Source organism: Manis pentadactyla, chromosome 7, assembly GCF_030020395.1.
Source record: "Manis pentadactyla isolate mManPen7 chromosome 7, mManPen7.hap1, whole genome shotgun sequence".
NCBI classification, from domain to species: domain Eukaryota; kingdom Metazoa; phylum Chordata; class Mammalia; order Pholidota; family Manidae; genus Manis; species Manis pentadactyla.
In genome coordinates, this window is record NC_080025.1 from 49,214,329 (window position 1) to 49,225,689 (window position 11,361).

The 11,361-nt window shown below is 54.1% G+C and overlaps 1 protein-coding gene and 1 long non-coding RNA gene across 3 annotated transcripts; one reads left to right on the forward strand and one right to left on the reverse strand.

The window, feature by feature from the left end:
- Nucleotides 1-494: 494 nt before the first annotated feature.
- On the reverse strand, nt 495-2,527 carry LOC130684255 (uncharacterized). 2 transcript variants are annotated; one of them, XR_008998445.1, is made up of 2 exons: nt 2,229-2,527; nt 495-1,631 (listed from the first exon to the last, which is right to left on the reverse strand). It is a non-coding gene; the product is annotated as an uncharacterized LOC130684255 (long non-coding RNA). The 2 variants fall into 2 exon arrangements; XR_008998446.1 differs by having other exon boundaries at nt 495-1,718.
- A 70-nt stretch (nt 2,528-2,597) lies between these two features.
- On the forward strand, nt 2,598-9,920 carry IGFBP3 (insulin like growth factor binding protein 3). Its single transcript, XM_036918863.2, has 5 exons — nt 2,598-3,134; nt 6,160-6,386; nt 6,624-6,743; nt 7,623-7,760; nt 8,609-9,920. Exons 1-4 carry the CDS (start codon nt 2,726-2,728, stop codon nt 7,746-7,748), a joined length of 882 nt encoding a protein of 293 aa, XP_036774758.1. The 5' UTR covers nt 2,598-2,725; the 3' UTR covers nt 7,749-7,760; nt 8,609-9,920.
- The last annotated feature ends 1,441 nt before the right edge of the window (nt 9,921-11,361 follow it).

Here is an 11,361-nt window from a genome sequence, read left to right on the forward strand (position 1 = left end):
TCAACTCAAATGCCACCACCTCTGTATAGCTTTTTCTGACCACACAGGCAGGGTCTGCCAGTTCCTCCCTGGGGACACAAATGCACTCAGTAAACCCCTCTGCTTCCCCTCTGGTCAGGAGAGGCTGGTGCCATGTGGTTAGGATCAGACCCCTGCAATCATGAATCATAAACAGGCCAACTGAATTGTATAAGTGAAAAGGGATGGATTCTGTCTCCTGTTATTCAGATGGGTGTATGCGCTTTACAATTAAACAACTGTATGCCAAGTACCTTCAACAGGCGAAACAAAGCATCTTTCCCAATAACCACTCTAGTTCATATTAATAACCACAAAGGCCAGACTGATCAAAAGTATGACAAAATTAACCAGCATGCCGCAAAATTAAGTTTTATCCCAAAGTCCACCCTGCTACAATTACATTGCAGGGACAGGGAAGGGGGAGGTTTCCCAGTAGTTTTGTCAAATAAAAATGACTAAGTATTGAAACACAATTCTCCCCACGTCACTGCAGGAGATTTATTTCGCTGTTGCACGATTTCAAGAAAAAGGCGATGACAGCGTATACAGAACGTTGTCAAGGAAGATCACTGAGTTACAATGTAACGCACTTTTCGGGGTCCCGGCGCCCCCTAGGGACTCTGCGCGGAACGCGCGAGCACAGCTGGCAGGTCAGCAGAGCCCAGGACCCCCGGGCGTCCGCGCCCACCCCTCAAAGGATAACACTGTGACAAAGTGCCACATTGCCACCCTGTCCCGTGTCACACAGCAGCCGGCTCCGCATAACATGGTATCGGACAGAAGGCGGGCCTGCGACCTCAAGCAAGTATCCTTGGATACAGAACCCGGCTCGATTTCAGAACTGAGGTTCCGTGGTTATTTCAGGAACAAAATGTAACCCTGAGGGCCTTTCGTTCTTCCTTTGATTTTCCAATGAAATCGGAGACCCTGCCCGTGGCCGTCAAAGCAGGCACCACGCAGCTACCAGGCGGGAGGAGAAAGGGAGAGGGGCCGCGAGGCGCACTGAGTTCACAGGGCGTCTCCGCAGCTTGCTCAGGCGGGCGCCAGTAGAACCGGAGGCGCTGCGCCTTTGCGGGGCCCGGGACCCCGCCCCTCTTTTGTCGTTGGCCTCTTCTCCTTTGTGGAATCTCAATGTGACTATTATTTTATCTTATGGTTTGCTTATGCTCTATGAGTGAATCGGCAAGGTATGTACACACACATCACACACCTACCCAGGTAGGTGTGTGGATGTCAAGTTCACCCCAGCTGCTTAGTAGGATGGCCAGCGTGCCGAGAGCAGCGCAAGGGGGTCCTGTTAGCTATTCCTACCGCAAACTGCAAAAGCTCCCTCCAAGTACCTGCCCACCTCGTAGGACAAGTATCCATGCTCAACTGTGCCCAGGAAATTCCCCTCCTGCGGGGTGTTGCCAGTTCCCACTGCTGATCCACAAACGCTTCGTAGAAGAGCCTTGGAAAGTGCAATTGTCGATTCAATCCTGGACCACTAGCGTCCCCTGTTGGTCACCCAGAGAAGAAGCGCGCATCACCGTCGAAAAGACCCACAGCTCCAGGCGACCGATTGATTCACTGCAACCTCAACGGCGCAATTGCGTCCTCGGAATTCCACCCTAGTGCAAAATGTTTAGATTGCGCAGATGAGCCACAATCTCCACTTAAACGCACCGGAGAGAACTTAGTTTAGGGACACAAAACGGCTGAAAAAAAATGATAGAGGAAATCACCAATTTTAGGGGCTATTCGGTTATTAATTATTCTTCCCCAGGGCCCGCTTCATTGTTTTTATTATCCTTTTGTTGTGGATTTAAGCTCTATTCGAAAACATAACCTGGGAGTATAGCTAAAACAAATCTTTGACAAGCCCTGCTAATGCGCACGTCGGCGCCCATGGCCAACTGGGTACTTGCGGTGAAGTGGGCAGTGTGAGTCTCCACTTTTTTCAGAGGTGAAATTGAAAAGGGCGTCGGCCACCAGCACACCTACGGGTGCGCATAGGTAGGTCCCGGGGGGTCGGGGCTGCGAGCGGCCCATTGGCTGCAAATAACCCCAAATCCGGCTCCCCGAGACCCGACGCAAATCTGGTATTCTCGTTCAGAAATTCCCCGACCAGAAAAATTGAATTTTGCAAAGCTTTGCAAAGTACACATGGGTTAAGGAGCGGCGCACGCCAGTCTCCCGGCCACTAGCTCGCCGTGGGACGACCTCACCGGGAGGCGCAGAGGGAGAAGAGCCGCGGCGGTAGCCAACGCGCCGATGACGTCGAGATGGCCCAGGCTCCTGGGTGGCCTGAGGCGCGGGGGGTTGGAGGGCCGCAGAGCCGCCAGGTTCCCGGGACAGAGGTGTGCAGCGGGCGCGCCGGGCGTGCACGCGGGGAGCAGGTGCCCGGGCGGCCGCGCGCTGCGCGCTCCCGGCCACCGACTGGCCGCCCAGGCAAAAGCGCGGGCCCTAAGCCTACTCTGAGCCGGCCCGCCCCCACTCCTCCCTCCATCCTCCACCTCCCCCCGGCGCGCCGTTCCGGGGCGTGTCCTCGGCCAGCGGCTTCTATATAGCGGACGGCGCTCTCGGGTAACCCAGATAAGAGCGCGGAGGCGCGGCGCTGAGAACTGGCCGCAGCCTGCCCCGCTGCCGCAGCCTCGCGCCCCGCACTGCCGCCTAGTTCCCGCGTACCCCGGCCGGCCGAGCAGCGGACCCCGCGGCAGGGGCCATGCAGCGGGCGCGTCCCGCGCTCTGGGCTGCGGCTCTGACAGCGCTGGCGCTGCTCCGCTGGCCGCCGGCGGCTCGGGCTGGCGCGGGTGCGGCGGGCGCGGGCCCAGTGGTGCGCTGCGAGCCGTGTGACGCGCGCGCGCTGGCCCAGTGCGCGCCGCCGCCCGCCGCGTCCGCGTGCTCCGAGTTAGTGCGCGAGCCGGGGTGCGGCTGCTGCCTGACGTGCGCGCTGCGCGAGGGCCAGCCTTGCGGGGTCTACACCGAGCGCTGCGGTGCCGGCCTCCGCTGCCAGCCGCCGTTCGGCGAGCCGCGTCCGTTACAAGCGCTGCTGGACGGCCGCGGGCTCTGCGCCAACGCCAGCGCCTCCGGCCGCCTGCGCGCCTACCTGCTGCCCGCGCCGTCCGCGCCAGGTGAGCCGCCTGCGCCAGGTGCGCCTCTGCAGCGCCAGGCCCGGGGCTGGGGCGGTGCCGTTGCCAGGACTCCTCTATTGTCCACGCCCTTAGGGTTGGACGTCGCCCCTGAGGGATCCTCCACCGCTGGTCTCCGTGCGCTTGGTCCTCTGAACGCAGTTCCTGTAATTGCCAAGGGCTTTCGCCGAAATAGGGTCAAAGATTTCCGGGGAAGGGCGGGTGTGGATTCCGAGGTGGACGGGCAGTAGAACAATGCTGGACCGAGCACAGGTTCCGGGTCCTCCATGCCAGAACCGCGCCGGGTCGCGGGAACGCGGGGGTGGACTGTGTGGCCCGCCTCAGGAACGTGACTGCCGTTTCCCACAGACCAGGGGCAAGTGTGGTCGTGCCAGTGCTGGGCGAGCCTGGGGCGCAGGGAGGCGGCCAGGGCTGATTCCGAGCGGGAAAGACGGGCAGGCCCGTTGTAGGAGATGGTACCTGTCTTTAAAAGTACTAATTTTTGCACCGACTTAGATTTGCAAAGTCACATCCCCCAACCAGCTAGGTGGGAGTCGGGTATTGGTATCTTTTGTGGTTGACTACCTGACGTTAATAAAGAAGTGGCTCTCCAAGGCCCCCCAGAAGCAGGGAGGAGCTTGGGGGCTGAACTCCGTTTGCCATTTCCTGCATTGTCCTCGTGCACCGCTCTGGTCCCTGTGCCTGGGTGGCCGTGGCCCTCAGATTAAAGGTGCCAGGGCTGTGGGGAGTGTGGACCCAAGGATTCCAGTGACAGCAAAGGGGATGAAATAGGCCCCACTCTTGTCCCATCCCTTGCTGTGGAATGGGACAGTCTGCCACTTAATATGTAGTGGAAGAAATGGGGTCCAGTTCAGGGAGCCCTCAAGGGACAGGAGCTAACATTTGGCAGTTACTCCACTGGCCCAGCCACTTATCAGGCCAGTGGCTCTGGGAAGGACTTAACATTTCTCTTAGAAAAGACGTTTGCATGGAGTTGGCAGCAGTTCCTCTAAATTTCAAGCCGGCTTCGCCAGCCTCACAGAGTTCCGTGAGTGCAGTTCCGGCAGAGCAGAAGACAGAATTCAGACCCGCCTCCCGCCGCCCTGCAGGACAGAGTGCAGTGGGCTAGCCGCTGCCTAAGGCTGGCAGGAGGAGGTCCCATTATCATTTCCAACCCTGCCGACCTCCACTCCAGGGTCAGCCTTACTAGACTGCTCTATTTATCTCAGAGAAACACCATTACAGGACTGATAGAAAGGCACAATTCCAGTTGCCTGAAACACACTGTTTATACTAGTGGATAGTCAAATTCACTAGATGTGTTTGTTTCTCGGGGTAAGGTTATGTCGTTTACCGGGTGTACTTTATTCTTCTAGTGTGTTTTTGGATATTCAAAAAGCAATGTAGAAGTTCTCATAGACATTGCCATTTTTAGTTAGACTTTAATGGATGGTATGATTACTGCCACTGTAGCTCCATTGTATAGGTTAACGTGATGCGTTACAAATTCATGAAAAGATCTAAAGACTTATAAAATTTATGGAGGGGTGAATTTAAATGACAGTCAAAAGTTAAAATTCTCAGTTGCTTCAATGGAAAGGTTTTCTCTTCATGCTTAAATCAGCAGGATAAGAAAGAAACCAAGGAAGTTTAAAATTATCCCCACTTCTTGGGAAAGAAATGCAAATGTGCTTATTTACATATTCTTAGCATTTCCTTTGCCCCAGTACTTCCCTGAAAAAGAAAAAAAAAACTAGATGAAAGGAAATTGAAAGCAAATTCTACCAATTTAAGAACCTACTGTCTGGCACCTGGCTAGTCAAATCTGCTTCCCCAGACACCAGACCCCTGGGGACTTGGCTACTCCTCCACCTTTTCGTTTCCCGGGGGAGGAAATCAAGGCCCTATAGGAGAGGGACTTTTCCCCAGCACCCTGTGAGCGCACCTGCCCTCTGTGCTTCCAGGAGAGCCAGCACCTGCCCAGAGGCACTGGGTCTCCCAGGCCAGCTCAGCATTCTCCCAACAAGGCATGCGCTCGTCAGAGCCCAGTCAGACGCCTTGGCGGGCTTCCCAGCAGCAGGCAAACTGCCCCTGTCTTCACGGGGCTGCTGGAGGTAGGGAACCTGCAGGTGGAACAGGACTCTGGGGCCCCCGAGTAGTATATTGAGGACCTGGTGGCACCAGGTGCTGCTCCTTGAGTGGAGTAATCCACCAGTTACCTGACTGTGTAGACCCAGCCAGGGGAAAGGGGTCCCCAGCAGCCCCACATTTAGTCAGTGCCCTTAAAATCCCAGTGACACTGTGGATACTCCAGCATCCCCATCAGGTGTCAGTCTCTTCATTCAGCACATTGATTTACTGGGGTCTACAGAGGCGCCTTCCTTCTCAGAGTGAACGCTCTGGCAGAGGAGCCTCACACTGGGCTGAGTGCTGGTGCTCTCTGCATCTGTAGGCTCCTGTGCATGGCAGGGAGGGGTGCCGAGATGTACAGGGCCTGTACAGCTCCTCTGGGTGTTCAGACCCTATACATGGACGGCAGGACCCATAGTAGCTGGGATATGCAGCAGGTTTGGGGAAGAATGCACTCTCCCCTACCAGATAGATGCAGCCACCACCAAAAGACATCCCACGGGCGGGTGGGCCAGGGTGCATACTTGTCCCCGAGCCCCATGGGCACTCGCGTTCCAGAGGCCCTGGGGCTCCATGTGCCTGCACAGCCCTGGCTGGGTCTGCCCCTGCCTGAGAGGTTGGCTGGTCTGAAGGTTAAGGCTGCAGAGTAATCACTTCTACTCCACCTTCTTGTTGAAGGTCAGATTCCAGTTTAGAAACGGGGCTTCTTGAGGTTAAGCTACTTTGGCTACTCTATTTTGGAACAACACTTTATCCAGGTGTTTTCTGAGGGTATTTGGAATTGTTGGGTAACATTTCTTCTTCAGGGTGACTTGGTCACAGTACTAAGGTCTTGAGAAGCCTGTTGCTTAATTAAGCATAAAGAGCATCATGCTTTGTCCCCCTTGTGATATTTAAGGAAACGGCAGTGAGTCGGAGGAAGACCGCAGCCCTGGGAGCGTGGAAAACCAGGCCCTCCCTGGCACTCACAGGACGCCCGACCCCAAATTCCACCCACTGCATGCCAAGATGGATGTCATCAGGAAGGGGCACGCCAAGGACAGCCAGCGCTACAAGGTCGAGTACGAGTCTCAGAGCACGGACACCCAGAACTTCTCCTCCGAGTCCAAGCGGGAGACTGAATATGTGAGCGCCTGTTGCCTGTGGGTGGGCGGTGGGGCCACCAGCCCGGTATCGCAGGGCCCTTTTTATGCAGGAGCCCTGGTGGTAAATCAGCAATACAGCTGTGAAGCTGCAAGTCCTCTTTACATGGTATAGATGGTGACCCTCCCCTAAGTCAGGCAAAAGAGTCTGGTGCAGCAGGCCGTGGCTGCCTGGGGTTTTGTAAGCGCGTGTACCCAAGTAACCCGCTGCTGATCTCAGGGGCCCTGCCGCCGGGAAATGGAAGACACACTGAACCAACTCAAGTTCCTGGACATGCTCAGCCCCAGGGGCATCCACATCCCCAACTGCGACAAGAAGGGTTTCTACAAGAAGAAGCAGGTGAGCAGCCCCTCAGCCACCCCCACACTGCTGACTCAACTCACCTCTCACTTGCCACCCTGCATTCTGGCCGCAGCCAAGACCACGGGGACTGCAGCACAGACCCTCACCCCTGCTGCCTCTCTACCATCCTCTTCTCCCTCTGACCCTCCAAGCTGCCCCCAGCGGCCAGGAGCCCTTGATTGGCACTTGTGTTAGCTTGGCATTATTAAGTGAGGTTTTGAGAAACTAGTGTGGAGCATTTCCATGATGCACGACCATGACGTTGGTGACAGCTCTGAGGCCCCACACTGATCCTTTTCATACTGTGCCACACTGTGCTTCCTGACAGGGACCCAACCCTGTGGTAAGGGTGCCTTGCAGATTACTATTAACCAGGCAACATTTCAGCCTGCTTGGCTTCTTCCACTTGGCAGCCTCTCACAGGGTCAAGACAGAGCCCCCGAGGTGGCCCCCCAGGTGTCTGTGGGTGTGACATGGTTCGAGGGCCATCTTCTTTGGTAACCAGTGGTCTCCTTGGCCTCTTCATCACACCTGTTTCCTATCAGCCATTATTCCACAACATTTATTCCATTCATATATCCTATTCCCATGTTTCTCTCAGTCACACACCAGTAAACTCATCCTGAGAGCTTTCTCTATATATGGCTCTGAAGGACAGGCATCACCTGCACAGGGCACACGGGACATGCCTGCAGTGCCAGCAGGCTCCTGTATCTACCAGAGACCCCAATGTGGCTTTGACCAGGATTCTCCCGTAGCAGAGGCTGTGCTGGACAGTGGCCTTGAATGCCCTACCCTTGGTTGGCCTTGGCACCTGCCCTGTGGTCAAGACCCCACAGTGGGGCCCCAGGTTCACTGTGTCTGCTCTGCCCGTAGTGCCGCCCCTCCAAAGGCAGGAAGCGGGGCTTCTGCTGGTGCGTGGACAAGTACGGGCAGCCCCTCCCGGGCTTCGATGGGAAGGGCAAAGTCGACGTGCACTGCTACAGCATGGAGAGCAAGTAAACTGCCCACCACGTAAGGCCCCAAGACGGCACCCGGCCCTGGGCTTTCCCTCCTGGAATGGTGGGGGATCTGCAGGCAAAGGACTACCTAGGGGCTGGCCCCCAGGTGCTGCCCTGGCTGAGGACAAACACAACCCAGGCCCTCCCCCCAAGAAAACTTGGGGGTCCCCAACCCAGCTGAACCAGTGCAGCGAGAGAGGTTGTGGCCACGTTGTCTCAAGATACTTGGCTTTGCTTCAGAGAGCTTAGAACATGTAAACATTCACACACATGCAGCATAGGGACCCTCAGATTTAGGCTTTTTCCCTGTAAGTCTGCTGGTTTGTTGATCTTCACAGTTAAACTTTTAATCCAAAAAGACTTGTTAAAGGAACATGATTCTACATGAAAGATGTGGCTGTTTTTTTCTGTAAAATATATTGCAGATATTCTGATAGTTTGATTAATATAACTTCAGTAAAGTCTATTTAACTCTAAAACAACATTGATTTCTAAACCACCATTTGAAGAGTGCCATCATATCCAATATATCTTTTTCTTTGAATAAATGAGAGCTCTATCAAGAAATATATTTCCTTTCATCTTCTTGCAACAAATTAAGCAAAGAGAAGAAATTTTCACTTTTACTTACAAGTTTTGTTCCCTTGTAAGTTGGGAACGAGTAATTCTAATTTTAGGGTGACTAACAGTAAGCACTGAGAGCATCTCACTGGTCTTTGTTTTGTTAAGAAGTATAGGATGGCCCCTTCCCCAGCCCCACTACCATTGCCTGGGCGTGGGGTCTGATTACCCCTGAGCAGGTGGGGAGTCCTTTGATCTGGGGGGGTTATTTCAATATATTTCTTTCTCTGCTTTTTTCAGTTAACGTTGAGCTCAAATACGCCTTATTTTGCACAAAAGACTGCCAAGGAAATGATCAGCAGCTGGCTACAGCCTCAATTTATATTTCTTTTTGTGGCGAATTGATTTTTTTCTTAATCCAAAACTTAGAAAGAAATGTTTGAAATTCTGAGGTTTCTTCTAAACGGTGCACCTGAGCATCTTTCCACTTTCCACTCAACCATGAAATGCAGTTTGATTTTTCTTGTCGCTTCCTATAAAAATACTTGTCAACTCCAGCAGAGCACAGCTGGACCTCATGCTGTCCTGGAATCTCGCTGCGTCGGACCCTGGGCATCTGGCCTTGGAGACCAGGCTTTGTCCTCCCCTGTGAAGGCCACACAGGCTTGTAGAAAGCAGGAAACACCTGTATCTGGGGTCTAGACACACCACCTGGAGCTCACACCTGGGGGCAAGGGCCTGGGACCCCTGACAGGCATTTCGTGTCTTCAAGGGACTGTAATGTGGAGATTCAGAGAATAAGGTGGAGTCTTACTTGTTTTAAAACAAAAATGACCAATAATGTTCTAGGGAACTTGGAGAACCTGTTGTAGCAGGCGTTTCTGACTCTCCTGCATCACCAGGCAGGAGGGCCTGGCAGGCCAGTGAGTGGCCTTTTCTGGTGACCCCCAGGGAGGGAGGTGGGAAGGGATAGCACCTCGTTTCCATAAGCATCAGAATTAACTGCAGGATTTGTGTCCTATGTTGACCAGTTCAAGTCCCAATCTGTTTTTGAGGATAAGCTCCTAAAAGGCAAAGGAGGCTTATTTTCACCCCTCATGTCTGTCCTGTTGGCACAATGTTTAAAAAATGATAATTGTATCTGACAAGGAAAGAGGAATGGTTTCTTGAGGAGCCCACATGGGACCCTGGGAGCACATAGTCACCCCTACTTTTCTTCCTGATTCACCTATGTACACAGAGAAAATACATTTTTCATGAACTGTTACCATTGTATGTGTCACAGTCCCAATGCAATAGGACCTGAACTAGAGGATGTTAGCAAGGCTGCCGAGGGTCAGCATGGCCAGGGGCTCGTGCACCAGCCTGCTGTGTCCCCCCTGGGGCCAGCTCTCCAGGTCTGGGGGGGGTGGCAGAGACCCTGGGAGCCTCCGGGTTGGATGCACATCGCACTCAGCCCTCCTTGAGAACACAAAGGGTCTCCAGACATTCTGCCTACCTATTAGCTTTTCTTTATTTTTTTAATTAAGTTTTTGGGGGAAAAAAAGGTATTTTTGGAAAGTTTGTCTTGCAATGTATTTATAAATAGTAAATAAAGTTTTTACCATAAAGAGCTGCCCTTCCCCGTGTTGCTGACTGGCTCTAGGTTTTGTGTTACTGATGAAACCCAGAGGGGGCAGGGTGGGTGTTCTGACTGTGGAGAAGCTTTCATCCCCCACCTCTGGCCAAAACAAAGCACTTGCTAGACAGTCCCAGATGCCTTGCTGCCCCCCATGGAGGGCTGGGTCCCTCGTGCAGTGAACCTCCTGTCTGGGAAGCTGTTCCCGTCACAGGACTGTGTCACCATTCAGCCCATGCTATGTTTGTTTTGTACCCTGCTGCCTACCCATCACCACTCAGAGCAGCCTCACAGCTGAGCAGGGCAAGTCACAGAGCCCCCACCCTTTCCTGCAGCCATTTCACCCTACTGCTTGGAGAAGGGGTGTGGACAAGGCAAGAGGGGGACACTAGGTGTGGTCCCCCTACATAGCCTTGGGACAGCTGTCCCTGACAGAGCCACTCAGGCAAAGATCTGAGCTTGTGACTTACGGCATCAAACCCCATGTCCAGGAGCCATACATTTAGAGCCATAGCTACCCCATTAATAAAATGTTCATAAGGGTTCATCATACCAGAGGTATGTGTGCCAAACAGTTAGCATTATAGGTGTGCAGAGACTAGAGTGTAGGGTCTGTCATGTCACGGGACCCAGGGCAAAGGGGCAGTTCCTATGGGGTGCCTGGGAGGGAGGCATCAAGCAGAGCAAGCTGGTGGGCTGTGACAGGCACCAGCAGGCTGTAGGTGTCAGGGCTCAAGGCGCCTGGGTGGCTGCCAGGGCCTGGGAATCCCTCACAGGGCTGGGCAGGCTGTGGAGCAGCTTTGGGCCATGCGTGCCAGCTCCATCAGGCCCCAGGTTTGCCTTCCTAGTGGTCTGAATCTTGTGCCCTGGGTCACCTCCAGCCTCTGCCAAGTTCACACCTTCGACTGACTATCCTAACACTCTCCTGTCAGGCCCAGTAAGCTCCACCAGCCTCCTCAGTTCTCACCACCCCTTCCTCCTCTCCTGGCCTTCCAGCTGGACCCTAGAAGCAACTCTGCCTCCCAGGCTTCAGCTTCCACCACCCCCATCCACATGTCCCCAACCGCCCCCTCAAACCCAAGCAAACCAGCACATGAGGGCATGAGATTCGCTGGCCTCAGCATGGCCCACCACGCTCCGACCAGCAGATGGATGAGCTGAAGACCGAAAAGCACCGACATAGCAAGGGCATCCTAAGGGGCTTCTGTTCTGTGGCAACCTGTGCAGATGCTTCCTCTCAGTCAGACTCTTGGAACCCACCATTCCTCTCCAGAGGATTGTGTATCTGCATGGTATGTTCTAGGATGGGACCTGCACACAGTGGGAAAGCCATGCAGAATCGCTGCTCTTGTTGAGAAAGATGACAAGGTTAGCAAGTGGGGTGCACAGTGGCAGGGACGCATGCTGCCCAAAGAAACAAGATCACAGACCACCA

Excerpts from the sequence above, each read along its gene's own strand:
- IGFBP3 (XM_036918863.2), top strand. The coding sequence starts at position 2,726 with ATGCAGCGGGCGCGTCCCGCGCTCTGGGCTGCGGCTCTGACAGCGCTG. Across the intron at positions 6,387-6,623 it reads CCAAGCGGGAGACTGAATAT|GGGCCCTGCCGCCGGGAAAT; the intron begins GTGAGCGCCTGT and ends TGCTGATCTCAG. Across the intron at positions 6,744-7,622 it reads GTTTCTACAAGAAGAAGCAG|TGCCGCCCCTCCAAAGGCAG; the intron begins GTGAGCAGCCCC and ends CTCTGCCCGTAG.